We start from the raw sequence: 22,384 nt of genomic DNA, 5'->3' as shown, positions 1-22,384 counted from the left end.
GAGGGTGTGCACTCCCGGGATACACCACTGCTGATATGCAAGGGGCCCAACATTTTTTAGGCCCCGGGCCCCATGACTCGTCGTTACGCCACTGCAACTATAACGGGCTGGAAAATGGTACTGGGCGCATATTGCAGAGCTAGATATTGTTATAATCAGGATATACATTTACATTACCACCACCCCCCATCCCTATACAAAAAGGAAAGAAAAAAAAAAAGAGAAATTATTGATTCCCAAAACGCTGTTAATGAACATTAAAAAGTGTTAAGCATCTACTTTTCGTAAACATCAATTAAAGTATAATACTTTACCGTACCGTTTTTTCAAACCTTGTAATTTTTTATTTTGTTTTTTCATATTTTTGATAGGCTATTTAGTTACCCAACACTATTAGAGCATCTGTGAGTTGTGATCTTTCCAACTGCTGCTTAATTGCCAATGGTCTCAAATTGCAGGAAAACGATCGCAATGGTGTTGGCTCTTCTGCAATAGACTGTCTCTTCTGACGTTTAGTTTTTGTGTAGCCTAGGATAGCTTTGTTTTTTCTTGTTTTTCCTTGTTTTGCGCATAAAGACCATGTACTTTGCGCTATATAAGTCTCCAACCATTACCATTACCATAGTACTGTACTTATATGTGATTGGACTGCTCCAGAAAATGCAGAAATAGATAAATAAATTTACATATAGCGCCCTCAGTAGAATAGGTTGACCACAATTCCCAAGCATAAAATTAAAAAGGGACAGACTTACAGACGAGGTTTTTTCGTTTTACGTTCGTTCTCCGTCCATTGTACTCGGTGTCAAAAAGTTTTCGAGTTTTGTTGGGAGTTCCAAAAGATACTTTTAGGTGGAATTACTCTGGTATCACCATGGGGAAAAGAATGCAGACTACAGCGACCATGAGGTTGGTGCAGCTTCTGTTGACGTTCTTTACGCTGGTTTTTATGGTAAGTAAATTGAGAATCGGAAGCGATCGTGAGTAACTATTTTTAAGTTCGTCGTCTTAACACAGTCTGTGTGTTCGCCCTTCATCTTCTGCAACGTAGCATTTTGTTTTCATCATAGAGGTCGTAGAAAGCACAGAACACGTCAGATTTCTTACGATGGATAATGATCGTTTATTAGAAGCGTTAGGAGGTAACCATAGAGGACAACATGCTATATGATCATTATTGTGCCACTCAATTTATATTTTAAAACTTTTAATTGTAAAATTATTTTACTTAGCGCCTGGGATCTATTTGTTTCCCTATATTGGCCAGACCTTTACTTTTTAACCATCTGTATAGAGTAATTATAAATCTCCCAACTGTTTCATACTGTATTCGTTCGTGATAAGGAAAATTAATGCAATGGAATGTAAATTTATAATTTTGAATGTATAGCTTTTCATTTAATTTCTTTTTTACTCAGAGGGGTAGGCTATAGTTTTCCTAAACCATAATTAACAAAAAATTAAAAATACATTTCATTTAATTTGTCGAGAAAACATGAAAAACACAAGAGAAACAAGAAAAAATATATACCAACATGATAATATTGCCAAAAGAGTAAAATGTATTACTGTCAGTTGCCTCTTCAAATGTGTGTATAAAAAAACTAAAATTAAAAACTTAAGAACATACAAAAATTTAAGAATTTATATTTTAGGTTTAACATATAAACCTATATACATATAATATATATATATATATATATAGATTTAATTTGTGGGCATGTATGCCCACCTTAATTAATTTGGTGAATTTAGTTTTTCTGGTGAATATAGCACAGAATTAATTAATTAAAATTTCTAATGTTCTTTCCATCACAGATTATGGGATTAACAATGCTTGTGATTGGTCTGTGGGGCGTGATTGAGTTAAAAATGTACTTGGCGTTATCAACATCGGATTATTCGCAAGTTCCCTATGTCCTTATTGGTACTGGTGTGTTCATGTTTGCGTCCGGCATCATTGGTTTGTGCGCCACCTGGAGGAATTATGCCTGGTTGCTTCAAGTGGTGAGATAAGAATTATAAATTCACATATATTTAATTTATATCAGCTTGCTTAAATATATTTAATATATTTCTTAATAGAGTTGTCAAAATTATTGTACATCTTGCTATAATTGTTGTCTTTCCTAGCCATGTTATATTTTTACCATCCAACTTATGTATTTACTCAGATTGTCATCCCACTCATGTGATGTTTTTCAATGTTATAATTTTTACTTTTCTATGTAATATTATATTTTACTATCTTATTTGAACATATTATCACCATTCTACTCATGTTTACCTTTATATATTATATGGTAATTTCATTATTATTCATTATTTTCATTGATTTATTTATATATTATTTATTTATTTAATTGGTTTTAAAATACTCAAAATACAACACCTGATTGAAATGAAGAGTTAAATCACAGGTAGGCAAAGTGCGGCCTGACAGCAATTTTTTTGCGCCCCGCGAAAATGAATAAAAAAACCCTATGCGTGTCGCCCACCAAGCAACGTTGGCTAGAAAACACCTTGTTTTTTACGGCCCAACACCGATTATCCGTAAAATGTAATATTAAAACTGGGAATGAAGTTTTGTAAAAGCAATGCTTGGAGGTTTTTGGAATCACACTGGAAACATCAAAGTTTTGGTGCGGCCCTCGGTGTTAAATTAAAAATTTACTTTAGCCCTCCGACCAATTTTTATGCCCACTAATGAGTTAAATACAAAAAAATCAGTATAGAAAAAAAAGTCATGAAATTCAAGAAGATGATAATATACAATTCATAAAACTATAAACAGTTCTTTCTAAATAAAAATAAATTGAATAATTTTATTTAAAATTGTGATTTTATTTATTTTATGTTTAAGGCACTTGAAACGTTGACTGCTTGACCTTATTTTAAGGTTCCTTCCTGTGTGCCAAAACAAGTTTACTGTACATGTACAAACATAAATTTTGAAATTTTATTTAGTCAGATACCGCTCGAGTGACAACCGGCAACATAACACATACTGTATAACAAACATACATACGTCATTTGTACGTTATCGTCTAGGTATATCTTCCCCGAACTACCAGTCGTTGAGTCTGTGGTTCTACAATGTGATAACAAGCAAGTTATAAACGCTAGAATGTTACCCCGATTTTGACGAGTATACTTGTCCCTGGCGCCCTCAGCAACACCCTGTGGGTGAACATACTCATTGCTGGCAGCCAACATGTTCCCATTAATTTCAGTATTAAATGAATAAAAATATTACTGAATAAATTTTCTTAAGTATCATTTGAATTTGTTAGAATTAATAGTGAAGTCTAAAAATTGTATGCGCTATAATAAATGAAAAAAAGAATTAAATAATATGATAATCAATGTGATTGTGAGTGAAGGAAGGAAACCTTCTATGCTGAGCAGGAAGAAAGCTAAAGTAATGTGAATTAGACAGGGACATCCTGCACTAATAGACCCTCAGGAGAAACGCTTTGATTCTAAAATTGACAGATGTATAAAGACTAAGTACTCACTCACCAGGATTGAACCTAACTCACCTGTAACCTGAATTGCATTATTTGCAAGGAAATTATAAGCATGTCCTCTATCCCTATTTGTATGCATCATTTTGTTACGTATGGCCACCCTCTAAGATGTGACCTTTGTTTTTATGTATGGCACATAATTTTCGCATTTAAATGATTGTTTCCTCAAATCTTTGCTCACTTCCGCTAAGTTTTGAACGCAAATTACAACCATACATAATGACGCTAGGTTTTATAATATTTCATACTGTACGTATGTATTTGTAGACCTGCAGAGTGTTATATTTCACTGTAGGTGTGTATTGATAAACTTCATATCTTTGCCAGATTTTCATTGACCATCATACAATATGGACCTTGGTACCATATGGTAACTAAGTGCTTGGTGGTTTTTTTTCATATATTTTTACATGACCATACTGTACTGTACTTTCTGTGTGGCACTTAAAGGAGAACCATTTAAGAAAGTCATTGAAAACATAGTTTTATGCAATATTATCATCATATTGCATTTAATAATAAAGTTTATTTTAATAGATTTATAAAATACTGTACAATATTAAAAAATTCCATTGTTTTCATAAAAGGCTTAGAATTTTAATCCCTTATATATGTATTTTTAAAAGTTATTATCAATGTTTGTATGAAACATTTTCCTTTGTGATCATTGCTGTTTTATATATTTTGTAATTATTTATTACTGAATTCACTACTGTATATCTGGGCAAACAAAATAGTTGATTTTAGCCATCATTATTTTTGTAAATATACATGTATGAATTATACATTAATGTTTTATAATATTTATGTATGATAATAGTAATAACATAATAAAATTGATGATGAAATATACTGTAAATTGATTTATTGAAGTAGATGTATAATAATTATATTGTATTTCTTTTTTTCTTTTTTTTTTTATAGTTTGGAGTTTTAACTTTTATGGTATTTGTATCATTACTATCAGCTGGAATTTGTGGGTTTTTGTACCGCTCCCCAGTAAGTTGACAAGAGGGGATAGGGCAGAGGGATGAGGGTAGGGAGAGTGGAGATGTACGGTGCAACGCTGTAGCCAGGATTTTCAAATAGTGTGGGACAATATCAGGGTGGACCCACTTTACGCGTAAATTCAAACAATGTGGACCCATTTTATGCAAAAATGTGGACCCATTTTCTTAAATTTTTCCATTGTAAGCTAAATATGAGAAATCTGGACCCATTTTTCAAAAGTGGACTCATTTTGTGCATTAAATTACATAATTTGGACCCATTTTTAAAAATGTGGACCCATTCTTTGTGGACCCATTAGAAAAATTGTGTGGGACTGTCCCAATAGCTGGCTACGGCATTAGTACTGTAGCTATTGATTATGGATATCTAATAATTCCATTTGAAGTGAGGTTTTGATAGTGTGATGGTGGTGGTTGTGATGGTGATGATGATTATGATGATGATGACGACGACAACAGCCGTGACAGCGAAGGGTGATGTTGATATGTTGCGGTAGTGGTGGTGAGGGCTGAGGTGATGATGATACCTGATTATGATAATGACGATGGTGGGTTAGTGGTGATGGTAATGGTGATGATAATTAAATAGTAATTATTTATAATAATTAATGGTGATAAATTCAAAATATGGGAGGTTACTTTTTACTTGTGTTGTTAGCCATCATATTTCGAGTACTTTTCCGAAAAACTTCAAACCTTCAATGGAATAGTCTTTGTTTCAGCATATCTCACTTTACCTAACCCTAACCCAAACTCTAACTCTAACCCTAACCCAAACCCTAACTCTAACCCTAACACTAACCCTAACCCTAACCCTAACCTAACAAAAAAAAATTACAGATTTGCCTCAAAATTTATTAAGAAAATAGACGAGATCTTTCGGGCGTAACCCTTTATCAAGTCAGATAATTATCTAATTGTTTAATTAATAATCTGTAACATAAAACAGGACCCTTGCAGGTACTGTCCTCCTGGGTCAGAAAGATCCTATGTGGGTATGGAGCCATCATGGGCAAGATTGCTCACTTCCATGATCAGATTATATTTTACCTATTGCACAGCAATTAATCATTCTATTTTGTTTATAACTAGCTTCAGGAGAGCTTTCGTAATGGACTTGAATCTGCAATTGATGACTACACAGACAGAACAGAGCAAGATCACTACCTTGATAAACTACAGTCAAGGGTAAGAAATCAAAGTGGCAAATAGCAAGGGAGGCCTTGTGTAGGCCTAGTGTAGGGGAGGAAAAATTCAATGACTTCTCTCATCCCACTTTTTTCTTATTATAATTCATAATTTATTTCAGACGTCAAAATATAATTCCGGAAAGTATTTTATGAATTTCTGAAAGTATCTTAAAATTGAGAAATGTTTGTTATTTTATGTGTATGTTTCCATTTTACCGAAAGTCCACTGATTAATCTCAGATAAGATAGTATAATACATACTCCAAGTATTGAAATGCAGGCCATCATGTCGGGATTCAATATTTCGACATTAATTATGTCATCATCAGGAATGATTTTAGTTGTAACATTTTAAAACTTTATATCGGTTTTTTTCTCTTGTTACCTGTGTAATTCGGGATTGGCTGCTATCAGAGATGCTTATAATGTTGGCTTTTTTCCTTCACTGGCAACTTTATCTTATTGTAATTTATTGTATGTTGCTAGTGTGAAGTTGAATAAATAAAAATAAAATAAAAGAATAAGTATAAAAAATGTCTTTTCATTTCTTATATATAGAAAAAGGCATACATAAAAACAGACCTTTATAATACACCATTTTGCTTTGGTTTAATAAAAAATTAAGTACAGAATAAAGTCTTTCACACACAGCAAGTAAATCACTTCTAAAAAATAAATTCACATAATCCGAATTCCTGCTCCAGTGAATAGACTCATCTTCCCCCTGTTCTTCTCTTTGACAGATCCTATAATCATGTGTAAGAAAATTAAATACCTATAGAATAAAGACATTCTTGTATGAAAATAATGTAGACAAAGGGAGGTTTATATGCAGTTAATAAATCAGAATTTGAACATTGCATTGCATGAATGCTTCCAGGATATACACTAAAAAGCTGGAATATTTAATATTAATTTTATCTACGTGGACATGAAATACAAAAAAGCATAGTTATCATGTTTTAATATTCTATGAATTATTTTGTATGACAACATTTTTTTTAAATGAATAATTTTTAAAATTGTTTCTATCACTTAGTATTTATGTAGCACCTTTCTTATAGGTTAAGACGCATTTTATTTTCCCTGCCATTAGGTTCACACACTTTTATAAGTATTACTGCCATTGGTTGCAGTATCAAGCAACCCCACCAGGTACCCATTTATACTCCTGGGTGGAGAGAAGCAATGCAGATAAGTTCCTTGCTCAAGGACACAAGTGAAGTGCACAAACCATTCCTGTTGCGCCAAATCTCTTCTTGTATCTTGTTGTATAATAAATAAATTATGATAAATCATTTTCTTTTATAATCCCATTATAATTTCAAAATCGTGTTTCAGTTGGAATGTTGTGGCACAGATAATTATACTGATTGGTTTGAAGATGGAACAAACTGGTCAGATTCCCATGGCAACTCAACTTTACCGTGGAGCTGCTGTAATGAGGACGTTCATCGTGAACTTTGTGAGAAACGCGCGAAAGACCATAAACCTATCAGAGTAGATGCTGCCAATAAGACTATGTATGCCGAAGTGAGTAGAACATTAATTTATTTATTTCATGAGGTAATATTAAACTACTGTAAAAATTGAGAATGCAGAACTAAAATGAAAACTGAATGGTCAATTTTTAATAGTATAAATTGAACTCACTTAGTAGAACTGATTCGCCTCCATAGGGGTAGGGATGAGTACCCCTTCCCCCACCCAGCCTGTGCCCATGTCTTCATTAACTGTGGTACTTGTAAATCTAAAAAAAAATCGGGAATTTTTCAGGATTCGAACCTAGAATGAATCCTGGGATTTTCACAAAATTTAATTGCTAATTATTTTAAATTTATAAATTCAGTATTTATCATTTATGCCTAATGCCATCATCCTTGACAATGAGAGGAAATGAATTATGAAAAAATTGATTATTATATATTAGTATGAATTATTATTATTATTAGTATTTTAAATTGTTAAAATTATATTAATCATATAAACATTTTATTGTCGATGAATTTGAACAAGCTCAACTGATGTGGTAGTTTATACTAATGTATTACATTCTACTTCAAACGAAACTCAAATCTTCCTTCCTCAAGGCAGTGTAAGCATACATTAGACACTGCTTAATAATTTCCAATCTCACAAAATAATTTGACACGTTTGCATTCCACATATAAATGTGCATGGTGGGTGTTATAACTGATTATTCTGAATATTGCTTTGTAGTCAAATGTAAGTAGTGAGCAAAAAGCATTTTAAAATTTTAAATATAAAAAAAAAATTAATTTTAATTTATGCTTTTAGTTCAGATTTAAAATATTTTCTTCAGTTTTTGAAAGATAATATTTTTAGTGGTGAGTTAAAAAATATTTTGATTCCTTTTAAAAAATATTAGAATATGTGTATAAAATATCCATTACTATAACTGTGTGCTGCTGTTAAAAGCATTATTCTATATTATTTTGAATTTTTTAAAAATGTAATTATAATTTACACTTTTAATGTAGAGTCACAATATTTACTCAGCTTTTGAAACATAATATTTTCAGTGGTGAACTAAAAAATATTTCAATTATTTTAAGAAATAGTGTATATAAAGCCATTATTAATACTGTTTGTTGCTGTTAGAATAGTGTATTCTATAGGCCTACTGTACATATACATTGGGTTCAGACTGTAGTTTTGTTATCTGAGAATTCAGAGCATAGAGTAGGATTAATATAGTAGACAGCAGTGAACAACAACATGATGACGGAAAACAAATCCCACATTGATCCGGTTGCTTGTCTTGCAAGTTATGAGGTCATAGAGTTCAGGATTTGTTTTTTGCTATATTACAGTATTTTTTACATTGAGGCTGAAATTACTTAGAAATTAAGAACAAAATGAGAGCAAATTGAGGCTGAGGTAAAATGTCCAATGAGATTTTTTTTTTTATAAAAATAGAAAAACCAAAATAATATATATGTACCTTATGTGCAGTAGGTGTGATTATGTAAGGCCCAATACAGGAGGTGTACCTACTTGTCATTTGGGGCCATTTTTACCAGGGCCTTTTTTCTGGTGACATTTTTTTAGTGGCTTTTTTTTTCAGGCCATTTTTTCCAGGGCCACTTTTACCTGCATTCCAGTACAGTGTATACTGCTGTACCATAATGATTTTCTATGTTTGAAAAATGTGTAACATAAGAACAAAATAAGAACATTTTGAGCCTGAAATTGGCCAAAAAATAAGAACACTGAGCCTGGGCAAAATTTTACTGGTTCTTACAAAAAAAAGTGTATATTCCATAAATGATGATGGATCACTGATATAAAGATTATGGTGGTAGTGAAATAAATGGTGATGATGATGAGGTGATGATGATGATGAGGTGATAGATTATCATGATAATGAAAAGTGATGATGGAGATGAGGTGATGATGATGTGATGGATGATGATGTGATGATGATGGTGTGTTGATGACAATGATGAAAGTTAAGATGATGATGATGATGTTAATAATAATGATAAATAATGATAGGTAACGATGATGGTAGTAATGATGATACCAATGATATAGGTGATGATTATGACAGTGATAATGATAATGATGATGGTGGTGGTAACAATGGTTATGATGATGAGTATGATAATGATGGGAATGATAATAATGATGATAATAATAATAATTATGATGATTTAATAATAATGATGATGTGGACCATGTTGGATCCATGAGTTTGATGAAAACATGGTCACACAAAGTAGGGCAAGAAATTCAAATTTCATTTTTTATTGCTCCTGTATAACAAAATTTTACAATACATGTAATGGTGTTGGTAGCTGCATTACCATGGAAATAGGTAGCTGCATTACCATGGAAATACTGATGTCTCTATTTGCATAAGGGAAAAGTTACTCAGTTGTTTTATATACCTTTCAAAATATCTCTTGCACTGGCAAATCCAAACAATGTACTTATCATTCATTCAGGTCATGATTAAAGCATGTGGTTTAGGACCTGCTGAGTAATGACAACATCTAACCTCCAATCTGACCTCACTGTTGGGTTTCCTCACTGCTGTGTTTATCAGGTTGTGTCCAATTATGATTTATTTCATAGTTGTTAAGATTGTAGAACATTGTTGGTCTGTGGAGGTTGATCATGTGACTATACATAAATATTTTTATTGGTTTATTTATGTATTTTATTTATTTGGCAATTTACATATAAAAATCAATATAAAGTAAATAACAGCAGCACTTTTGAGACTAACAATTTGTACAGTCTCCTGATGAAGTCCACTGTGTGGACGAAAGCTAGAGAATAAATTGTATATTGTTAGTCTCAAAAGTGCTGCTGTTATTTACTTTATACTGTTCTATACTGTACAGACTAACGCAGCTATACTTTTTATTCATCGTATGAAAATCAAGCATAAAGTAGTAAAATAAAACAAAACTACAAAGAATTCAATCAAAATTTATTAAAGAACAAACGAGAAACAAGAATAGCAAACGAACACAGAAAAGGCGGAAAAAACAACCACAAATTCCAGGTTTGCCAAGGCAGACAAAAGTGAGAAACACAAGCACCAACTGGGGTGTCTGTCCAACATGGAAAATTGGTATCAGAATGTTTTAACCCACAAAATATTTAATTGTTCTTTACCAGACAAATAGTACCACATTGCTTTTTTTTAGACCACCTCATTTTTATCATGCTTTTAATGGTATAAAAAAAAAATTATAAAATTGTATTACTTGAATTAGATGTATCTAAATGTATATAAGGTAATGCATGTTTCTTAACAAAAGAGCAGAGAGATCTGGATATTTTCTTTGTAGAATCAGCCAAAAAATATAGGCTTAATAAATGTGTCATAAGGAATGTGTCATAAGAACTTAGATTACTTACTCAGCAGGAACCCCATCAGCGTCTGTACTTCATTTATTGTCACATGATTCTGGATTTAGTTATGTCTTGTGTCTGTCTGTATGTGTTCAGTACGTCAGATTCCCTGCTGTATATTTTTTATAATGCATATTGCGCTGTGGATATTAATGGTAATATCCTGTTTACTGGTTTTGCGGATTATTTGCAAATTTCTTCAAAAACAAGTGGGCCTACATGCATTAATGCTCATATTTTTCCCTATGGTGACTTAAATAATTAATATAATTAATAAAAAGGCCTTTTGTCATGTAGCAGTGGATTAACCGCAGCTAGAATTGAACTGAATATTACTGTAAATTTAAGGTTTTGCTGATTTTATGTTAATTTTTTTAATAATTTTTTTTCATGTCCAATAACGTGTTCTTGATAAGCTCCTATTATTCACATATTTTTTAAATGTTTAATTTTTTTTAATTGATTTATAATTTTATGTTTTTTTAAGGTAGTTTAATTAGGTTTTATGTACTGTACTGTGCTTTTTTATCCATTGTTACTTGCCTTTTAATGTCTTGCTTGTTCTTTTTATGTAATTTGTTGTGGATGTTCTGAATTTTTGCACTGTACAGTTTATAAAATTTTAACTCTTCTTAGTGATTGTATTACATTTATATTTTTTATAAATAAAAGACCTTGAATATACTGTGTATAATTATAAACTACATATATTTTTAAAAAATGTTCACAGATTTAATTATTTTAAAATTCATTTAAAAACAAATACAAATATTCTTAGAATAAGAATAATGTTAACCACTTCAATTTGTTATTTTTGATAAATGAATATTTATAGAGTAGTATTGTTAATGAGGAACAATAAATATCACTTTTGAATTATTTTTATTTAAGTATTAAATTAGCAAGAAATTAGAACGAAGATTTTTTCCTTGCCAATTAAAAGGTACACAAATTGAAATTGTACTATTTCATAAAATTAAAAGATTTGTAAGATTATAAGATATTCAAACATAATTAAATTTGATCCTTTGGAATAGAAATTCAATATCCTGCTTTTACAGGAGACTGTATATATATACACAATATCTTTAACGAACTGCAAGTTGAAATAGTATTGTGTAGGTTTCCGTTTTTGTCCTGCTTTGTCATTAATAGATTGTATATTTAATTATGCTCTTTACTCACCCAGGGGATGCTATGAAAGGTTGAATCTATTAGTGTAATAATAATGATGTGCTCATTAAAAAAACGACAATCTAGTTACTGTATAATTGAATGTCACTGAAATAATAAAATATATCTCTTATACACATCTAGATGTACTGCACCGCGCACTGTAGGTTTGTCTGTTTATCTGTTCTCCACAAGATACTGTGCTTTTGTTTTCTGCTTACTGAGTTTATAGCGGGCGTACTTCTACCGCGCTGCGCAGCGCTGACTGGGTAATAAAAAGAATATACAACCGTTAGTTGGCGTCCTACACAGGCATGACGTTTTTACGAACGGGACTTTGCTCTCTTGTTCTATTTATACTCTTTGATTATATGTTCCACATACTCGACACGATACAGTAGATACTGAGATTCAATTGTAATTATACAACGCAGTACATGTCTTCAACCAAAATGCCAAACGAAAACGATTCATGCTATTCAGCTTGCACTACAAATTTTAAATATTTTATATGTTTTAAACAAATTTTTAAATATCAAAATAATTATTAATTTTAAATTTAAGCAAATAGTTCATATTCATAGTTCTTTTGGTGTATTATCATGTTTTTACAATGACATTTTAATATTGTTGCATGTTTTTTCCCAGTGGAAAAAGAATTTTCCATTTTTCAAAAGTTTGATTTATTGGTTTAACAATATTTTATGTAATATACCGTATTTATTCAAATAAACACCCCGCTTTGAATAAACGCCCCCTCTAGAGTCTCCCTTGCAAAAAGCACCACAGGGCTTAATTTTTTTTTTCTTAAATAAACACCCAAATAAATGACTAAACGAATCTAATGGAAACACCATTCGCAAACGTTCTATTAATGTTGTTCTCCAGCAGAATTACATTTCTCTAAACCTGGATGGGATTAATAAGTCTTTGTGACCACATAATAACACATTTTGATGGTAATTATGTGTTGTAGTACCACATTTACAGTGAAACTAAGGGGCGTTACTACTATATACGTATCCATTTACACTAAAAAAAACATAAAGGCTTCCCTCAAATAAACACCACCTCAAAAACCCTTCTCAACAATGAACGCCCTGGAGTATATGTTCGAATGTATATGGTAGTTTAATCTGAATTGAATTAGATTTGATTTACCGGTACAGTATTCAGTGTGAGATATACCAATAATAACCATGAGTTCAAAGACTTTAACTTCAAATATTTCTTCATCAGGGTTGTTATTCTAAAGTGAATAAATTTCTAGCAAGTAACTTTGCAGTGATTGGTGGCAGTGCTCTAGGATTCGCTTTCTTCCAGGTAAGCCTAATCCCTCAATCAATAAAGATGCATACTTATGTTGTCAAAAAAAAACTGCACCCCCAGCCCTTCCCTGTCGATACAAATAAAAGCGCCTTGAGACGGTTTTTTCTGTGGAAGGTGCTATAAAAATACATGATCATTCACCATTGATAAGCTACTGTCATAAACAGGTTCATACACCTAAACCACAAAAATGTCAATAACTTGTCCATACCAATGAATAAATAATGTCCAACTGTATATCACAGAAAATAAATTGCACAAAATACTTTTCTGGGCCTGCTGCATGGCCGTCCAGAGGCAAGGCAACATAACTCACATTTTTGTTGATTTTGAGATAATACCATTTGGGTGTACAGTATATTAAAAACTGCTGAATTAGCTGTAAAAATTTCATGTCTCAATGACGAGTCATTTCAGAGATAGCACCACTTATCTTTAAGCACAAAACTTAAAAACCAGTAATTTTCCGTGATAAAATGACGTAACTGCAAAACAATGTATCTATAATGAAGATATGTTGTTTTTTGCCTTGGAATGGTATTCAGCAAAATCAACTGGTTAATGGTGTTTTCATATCAATAATCCTAACAACGATGTATGCACAAGCAAAATAATGCATATGATATATATATATATACACAGTAGTCATGAAAAATTTCAGAAGGGTACGACAATTTTTCTCGGAAAGTGAAAATTTTATGTTACTGTACATTGGTTTGCCACAGAATGGCCAAGCAGTGGTTAATGGTATGAAAAGTGTAGGATGAAGTTGAAGATAAAGGTTGATACAATTAACCATTGAGAATTTTCCTCCATCACATTCAGGTTTTCTTCTAGTAAACTTTAAAAATTTTTTCCTCAGGGCTTTGGTGTTTTTCTGACTTGCTGTTTGGCTCGCATGATCAACATGAACAAATATGAGATGGTTTGAGAAGCGTCCTCCCATCCTGTAATTTCATTACAGGAATGGCAAAGATTTTATGTATGAAATATACTTTATGTATAATAAATAATGTTTGTACTTCAAAATTTCACTTTGTTGGCCTAATCACTTAAAACAAACCTAAGAAATGAGTACTTTGCGATGAAACTGAAAAAATTTTTTTCACTCAATTGAAAAGTGTTTAATACTATATTATCACAAAGAATTAAACATTGTGTATATACCTTACATAGACACAAGATAAAACTATTTAAAGATAATAAAATATTATTATATTAATAGATAGATTGTAGCTTCTAGTATTTGTCTTGTGAATGTTTTTTAATTAATTAGTAATACTGTATTGTATTTTAAGCTGTCTGTCAATAGAGGGCGCTAAACTTGGCTGATGAACAACAGTAAAATATGTAAAATTCAGTTTTCTGGACCTTTTTCTGTACAATTTGTAGGCATAGATATTTGTAGTGCATTTGACCTTGTGACCCTGTAAATAGATATACTGCACTGTGTACAGCTTTGGTAATACTTCAATCATTTTCCGTACTGTACAGCAATTGCACTATTCCCCTACCAGTTGCATTCTGTCAATCTTCCCCTTTCTATTGTGTTCTTTAAATATATTATGCCAGAAAAAATGCCAAAATTTGCATTCTATGTCTTTTTGATGTCTAAAGTTGTTGACATACAAATCTTTAAACATTCTTTTATATTTGTGATCATAACTTAAGGGGTCACCAGCTTTTTATTATAAATAAATGTGTAACTACATAAGTTATAATTTGATCTTCAATTATGCTGTACTTATACAAATATCGTAAATGATTTAATTAATTAAAATATTAGAATGTTTCTTCTACATATTTGTTTATATTTTAAAATTGAGATGATTTTCTTGATCAAAACATTCTTAAAGGCAACGGAAACGTGAACAACTTTCAGTTTGGTTGTTGATCACAGATTACCTGTAGGATTGCAAATCACATCTTTTACTATTAAAAAAGTACTATAACTTTAAGGAGATTTTATGAATATGAACTTTGAAAATGTAGTACTATTTCACATTTAAATTAATTATATGACTACATAAGTTTTAATTTAACCTTTAATTATGCTGTACTTACAAATATCGTAACTGAATTAATTAAAATATTAAAATGCTTCTTCTTTATATTGGTTTTCTTTTTAAAATTGAGATGATGATTTCCTCGATAAAATAAATTTGGAACGAACACAAAAAGGACAACTTTCATTTTACTTGATCACAGATACCAGTATAATCACATCTTTTTTTATCAAGGGGTCGTTTAACATTATCACCATTTTCACAAGTGTGCCAACAGTACATGTGCACACTCTTACATATGCATAAAATGTTGATTTAAAATAACATGCAATACGTAGAGTAATGGTAAAATTATGATGTAATCATGGATATACAGTAATATTCATTTTTAAGCAACCAAGTACATTGCTTTAGTTGACGTCACAAAAAAATGGAGAATGGTTTTGCAAAATTAACGTATTTTTGTTCACTTTCAGAGGAGAGGGAGGGGGTACTGAAAGAGTACTGTTGTACACTTTTGAAAATGTTGATAATTGTGAACAACCCCTAAAAGAACTGTAACTTTAATGATATTTTATGAATATGAATTTCAAAACGTAGTACTATTTCATGTTTCATTGATATTTGTTAGTTTTGTCAGTAATTTAGACTGAAAGGAAATGAGTTTGTAACTCCTTATAAATAAATAAATTTTTTTGAAGGTTGAAACGTATCTATGCTGAAAAATTAACATTTCATTAATTCATTTAATTACTATTGCCGCAATTCAGTGTTTCACTGCGAGTGTGATTTTGAAATAAAGAAATGAAAAAAAATAAATAATCATTATACTCTTTTGAAGAATTTAAAATTGCCTTTTTAAATGAAATAAAGTACTACACAATTCCAAAGACTGGTGTAATGTTCAGAAATAAACAGCAAAAATATTAAGAAATCACAGAAACAATTTAGGAAAATTAAATAATTATTATTATGTATACAGTACATATACTGTATGTATAGATGTTATCAAATAATGAATAATTAAATGAGATAATATAATTATAAAATAGTTACTAAATTGTGTTTTATAAATTGATACTAATTTGATTTTAATTACATTGTTTTAATAAATAAAATATGATTTATTTCTTAGCAAAATGCAGCTCAAGTTCTGAGGTGTACATAAGCAGGTTGTTAAAACACTACATGCTCAGGAATTATTAAAGGAAGTAACCTCACCAAGTGTTGTAATGAGATAAGCCGGAACAATCTGCTCAAGTTGACATAAGGTTGCCAAGGCCCACACAATAAAAACTCTAGCCTGCCACAAAAAGTAACATCAGCATAGCAAAGCCAGCCAAGTTGTGGTAATGGCAGACTTGGAAGCAGCCGACATAAAGAGCTTAATAGTCACGGCCCTAATACAACAGGACTTTAGCTGGCCACAAAAAACAACATGTTAACTAACACACAATGGATTTTGGCCAGCCAATATGAAACAAATCAAACTAAAGCCAGACAATACCAGACTATCAAGGTAGAAATATAACAAACCACTAAAGTATAGCAGACAGCAAAGCAAACAAAAATAAGTAGTCAGTGATATGAAATTTGAAATAAACTTTTAAAAAGACAAAAGGAAAATTTTGATATAACATATCTGCTGTGATGCAGTTGGTTGAGCACACATATACTGTAGGAGGCTTAAGGGGCCTGGTTCAAATCCTGGCTTATTACACAGTAATTAAAAAAATATATATAGATCATTGTTTATAAATACTGATAACTGACAAAATTTGTTAAGAAAGACCTGACATTCAAAATTAAAACAAGACTTTTATTAAAATTCTTTACATGTATACCTTACAATTACAAATAAATAGACAGTAAAATGTTTTAAAAAAAACAAACATTCCTTTCAAAGTGTTTAAAGATAATTTGTGTGACCAGTGATTGTGATTAGGATTAGGAATTTTGATTATGATTATGTTTACTGTTAGAATCACACTTACAGAAATTGACTTTTGTCATCTTAGGCTATATAGTATCTTATGTACTGTATGTTTGGCTATCTCTGCAACATGAGAATAAGCTTGAACCTGGTAGAAAAAAATGTCTATGATGTATTTATTGCTACTGTACATGATTACTGCCTTAGGTTCACTGCCAACCACCACTCATCCCAGAACATCTTGAATTGTAAAATGGCACTGGGCCAGAGGTCTCCATGGTTAAAGTAGCACCTAATCATTGAACCCCCATTTCACCTTCATGTCCCCTCCCCCTTTTCCAAACTCCTAGATTCACCACTGAACTTAGAGGGGGTCCAGTGGAAATTCCCCTGTATTTATAACTTCCTGTTTTAGTTAAAATTTCCCTCCAAAAAATGGTCTGTTAACTAAAGATCTGGGTTTTCTAGTTCTTGAAATCTAAGATATCTGAGTTTTCTAAAACTGAGATCTCAGTTTTCTAGACACCTGTTAAGGTACTGTATGGTCTTTAATAATTAAAGCCAGAAAAGTAGCTGTTTGACATAATAAAAATAGTTTGATCTCCTTGAAAAAAACTTTTAATTTTTCCACAAACAAAAATTATACTCTAGATTTTTGAAATTTTGGCTCAATTGGGCTTCAGGCAACACATTGAATCCAAATATTGTCTGACACTATACAACAATATACAAATGTTTAAAAAAGGCTTGTCTACCGGTAAGTAAATTTTAATACGTCATAATTTAGCAGTAATGAAAAAAATGAGAAAACTTCATGACAAGAATAATACCATTTTAATGAATGATACAAAAGAACAGAGAACAATTTACGTAATACAGAAACGTATTTATGTTAACAACTTATGTTGTACCTTTTAGAGCTACCTTTCCATACATTTCAGATGAAAGGATATAACACAGTAGTTAAAAGTAGTGGCAAGGCGAACCTGTTTATACCTTGTGATAGAAAACCTTTAAACTATCCTTGGATGGAAAAAATTGTTTTCTCAATCAAGGTATTATTATTATTACAAGGTAAGAAAGTCTTGCTTTACCACCTGTGTACTGATTGTGCTCAACTACTGTATTGTCATATTGACCCTAGTTATATTATAAAGCTACTGTTCCAGAATACTGGTTACAGCGCACTGTCTTATGGAAGAAACATTTAAAGCATACACTGCATCGACAACCGTCGACCGATGAACCTGTATGTGCTCTCTGTGAGCGCTTGATGACGTAACGCCGTCTGCTGACTGAGTGGATTGTCATTGAAACGTTATGTTGCGCACACCTCATCACTCATGCATTCTGTAGGTAATCGTAGAGTGAGCCAAACTTCTGTGGTTAACTAGTTCTCTTTATAACATGGCTCATGTGCATCTAAAAATTACACTCTGGAAAAGAGCAGTGGATAGTCTCTCCATGCTTAGTTTACCAACAGCACTACAATGCAAATAAAACCAATGATGTTATCTTACAGCATATCATTTTTGCAACTTGCTCTCCAGCTCGCGTTTTTGTAACTCAAGCACCTCGCATTTCAATTTCAAAACACGCATCTTCTCAGCGTGCTCTTCCTCGGCAAGCTCAAGTACTCGCTTCCTGTACGAACTCTCACTTAAAAAGTCTTTCTCTTTCAATTGATTGTCTCCTTCACCTTCTTCATACCTCTCATCCTCTTCTCGTTGGCTTAATCTTTTGCCAATCCGTATATCATTTTGCATCAGGCGATTTCCATTACGCTTTAAGAAACGATGCCTATAACCATCACGTCTAGCTTTTGTAACCCTACCTCTGCTGATGTAACAATCGGTCCCTAATCCATGCGGGCGACGTCTGGAGATCTTGTTTCGGATATTCGCACCTCTAGTATCTGATAGCGAGTCTTCCTGAGTTAACCTATCATCAAGGGAGTGGATATTGTGCCAAAGTGAATATTCCCCCGTGTTCTCTAACGATTTTGAGGTTGAAAGGTCATGACAGTATTCAAATGGAGTCAAATGATCAGTACTGGGAATCTGTTGACTTTGGTAATTGTCTGTGTTTATGCCATTACATTCAACTGTGTTCTGATAGTTTGTATTTGAAAATTGATTTGGTGTTCTATCTGTTGGCACAGCCTCCCCCTGCTGGGTACACACATAATTGTTCTTATCCTGGCTAGCTGTTGGATAGGTCACTGGTATAATTGCATTTGCTACAGGTTCGCTGTTCAATACCACCTCTGGGTTACTTTGGCCAGCTTTGTTTGCAGGAGGCTTAGAACGATTTTCTGTGACATTCAGAACTATCAAATCATCATCTGAAGACACATTTGTATGTGGAGTGCTGTTCTCATGCTGCGAGCCGTTTGTTTCAGATTCAGTGTGGCTCGATACAAGATCCTTCCTTGCGGATATCTGCGCAACTATTGATTCAAGGTTGACGTCTTTCTTCTGACTGTCATCCCTCACATTACGCACATGCTTGTGAAACATCGCCCTCGCTAGGGTCCACACATTATCTTCATTCCTTGCCACATTCATGTGTTTCTTAACCTGTACTTTTATCTTTGACCACATTCGCTTGAGCTGATCAATATCCCTTGGATTTTCTTTGAACTTGTCGTTGTACCTCTTCTCGATTAATTTCCAAGACTGTTTCCGTTTAAATACGGTCATTGAGTCATTGTAGCGAATCAGTGGGTCCAAAATTTGTTTGTGTTCTTCAACCAAGTCAACTAAATACTCCTTCTCCATTAAGGTGAATGCATTCCTCCTGGGATCACATTTAAGTGTGGGATCCATGTCTAGTATATTATACTCAGCAATTGGAAATTTATCTGCAAAAATATGAAATTTCAATCAATAAACTGTACACACAGCCCGCTATTACCAAACTTTCTTGTGTTGCTTATGATCACGATCCTTGGACTGTTTACACAAAGAATTTGCAATCTACAGGGATTATGATCTGTTCACAATCTAAAGCAGTGTTCTCCCAATTGAAACAGTTTTGCTGGTAAATTTGTCCCTAAAAATTCAGCCATGCACACAGTGTGAGGCGTTACTCCTTTTGAGTGGGTGGCCTAATCAGTGGTTTTATTATTTTACAATTTCAACATTTTTACCGGTTGGCCAGTTACTTTTACCGGTAAAATTGACAGTTAAATGGCTTCGGGAAAACACTGTAAAAGTGGATTGGATATATTTAGTGTAAACACTAAAAATAACCCACAAAAGTCTGAAGAAGAATTATTTTCAGAGGGGTCTTTCTGGTGGTGACTGGGCAGTACACCAGGAGACAATCCCTACTCTTTCTTTTCCAAAGAGTGTACCATTTCTTAACATACACATGGGCCATATTGAATACAAAAAACGGTGTGCTATTAAAACTTGTATTTCAGCCAACTGAACACAAGGAGAGCAGCAGGTAGGATTGAATCAAGGACCAAAAGATCTCCACAGTTCAGCGCACACTCAAGGGTCACCACCAGTGCAGCTGAATGAGCTAAGCTGCTCTCTCTGAGTGAAGCTGCTCTATGGAAGTGTCCCATCATCAGAGTGTTACTCAATAAAAATTGTTTACTTTTTGACTCATAATTTATACTTTTAATTACCTTTTTGATCTTCAGTGCTTAAGCAGACGGTTCATTGCTTTTGGTTTTTCCTAAACCCGGAGCACACAACAGACTGATTGGATTGATATTTTTCACAGCATTTGATCATCGCATTAATTACCTGCTCGCAAGCTTCTTCTTTGTAGTTGTTAGCTGAGGACAAGATAAGAAAATTAGGATTAAAACCTGTGATTTTCATCAACATCCAGTATGAAAAATATAATGACTGTATTTCTGCACAAATGGTCTGCATAGTTTTGACATGTGTTCCCAGTGGTGGCTTAAGGATTCAGGGAGAAAAACTGTCTGTTAATTCTCATGCAGGCATCATAAGGGCTAAGCCCCAAGTGCGTAGAGAAACTGAACAATTTTTGTCATTTTAAAGTGATCAGGTAAGACTTTTCTATACCTTGTTTAGCATACCCGCCATCTGCCAATAATGATCATTTCCAATAAAAATAAAATATTATTTTTGGCCAATTAGTGCATCCACCATCACAAAAGAATGAAAATTTCAGAAAAAAATAAAAGTTTTTCTTTATTTTTATTACGCCAGCCGCTGCCTTGAAATTAATGTACTGGTACTAGTATAGGCATCTATAATGCGCCTCTTCCTTGCGGTTATAAAGCACAGTTTTTTGCCTGGTCATTGTGTCCACATGCTTAAGTGTTGCTACTTATAATCAGCGCAGGAGCAGGCAACCCCACCAGCTACCCATTTATGCTCCTGGGTGGAGAGAAGCAATGCTGATAAGGTGCCTTGCACAGGGGGGCAAAAGCGAAATGCACAGTAAGGGATTGAAACCTCAACCTTGAACCAAACCGTTCCTGCTGCGGCGCTGCACCAAACCGCTTCCGACAAAGAAGAGCATGTAAAATACCATATTTATTTGAATAATTCCTCAGGGGTGTTGATTGTTAAGAAGGGTTTTTGAGGAGACGTTTATTCAAGGGAGGCGTTTACTTTGTTGGTGTAAATGGATAAACATATTTTACTCAAATATACACGCCTTTCACTGTAAATGTGGAACTACAATACATTATTACAGTCAAAATATGTTATTGCGTGATCATAAAGACTTATTGATCCCAACCAGGTTAGAAAACAATGTAATTCTACTGGAGTAGAACATTAATAGAATGTGTTGACACTTTCATTAGTTTTGTCATTTAGAGGGTGTGTATTCAAGGGAGGCATCTATAACAAATGAGGTTCGGGAGGGGGAATTTATGCAAGGGGGAGGGGAGTTTATTCTTGGGGCATTTATTCAAATAAATATGGTAGGTAGTTCAAATGTCTTTTTACCTTGCAAACATTTTTGAATGTCACACGCTTTTGACTGGCATGGATCTACTTTACTTGGCATTCTTTGTCCATACAATTACAACGCAAAGAGTTTGCATTACACTAAACAGTAGATATTGTATCTTCGCTAAATTCTTCTTTCTGTTGAATAAATATAAAATAATACTGTAATATACTGGAATGGAGGCAAAGTCCTTGACTATGTTTAAAGACTGCCTAAAAAAGAATATAATTTTACTAATTTAATGTCTTTTTTATTTATTAAATTTTGTGTGTATAATATATATATATATATATATATATATATATATATATACTGTATATATATAATTATTATTATTAGAAATCAAAGATAAATGGTCTTAAATATAATTAAA

At 32.6% G+C, this 22,384-nt stretch overlaps 2 protein-coding genes across 2 annotated transcripts; one reads left to right on the top strand and one right to left on the bottom strand.

Moving 5' to 3' along the window:
- Positions 1–733: 733 nt before the first annotated feature.
- Positions 734–15,947, top strand: LOC117121487 (tetraspanin-7-like). The gene is made up of 7 exons (XM_033266685.1): positions 734–952; positions 1,819–2,007; positions 4,455–4,529; positions 5,633–5,728; positions 7,072–7,263; positions 13,033–13,116; positions 13,985–15,947. The coding sequence occupies exons 1-7, from the start codon at positions 875–877 to the stop codon at positions 14,051–14,053; spliced, it is 783 nt and encodes a 260-aa protein (XP_033122576.1). The 5' UTR covers positions 734–874; the 3' UTR covers positions 14,054–15,947.
- A 974-nt stretch (positions 15,948–16,921) lies between these two features.
- Positions 16,922–22,148, bottom strand: LOC117121486 (myb/SANT-like DNA-binding domain-containing protein 3). The gene is made up of 3 exons (XM_033266684.1): positions 22,008–22,148; positions 20,702–20,854; positions 16,922–19,924 (listed from the first exon to the last, which is right to left on the bottom strand). Exon 3 carries the CDS (start codon positions 19,887–19,889, stop codon positions 18,588–18,590), a length of 1,302 nt encoding a protein of 433 aa, XP_033122575.1. The 5' UTR covers positions 19,890–19,924; positions 20,702–20,854; positions 22,008–22,148; the 3' UTR covers positions 16,922–18,587.
- Between the last annotated feature and the right edge of the window lie 236 nt (positions 22,149–22,384).

This window comes from Anneissia japonica, unplaced genomic scaffold (genome assembly GCF_011630105.1).
Source record: "Anneissia japonica isolate Jap-2015-1 unplaced genomic scaffold, ASM1163010v1 scaffold287963_len587249_cov193, whole genome shotgun sequence".
Taxonomy (NCBI): domain Eukaryota; kingdom Metazoa; phylum Echinodermata; class Crinoidea; order Comatulida; family Comatulidae; genus Anneissia; species Anneissia japonica.
This window is presented reverse-complemented; position numbering and strand designations above follow the sequence as displayed.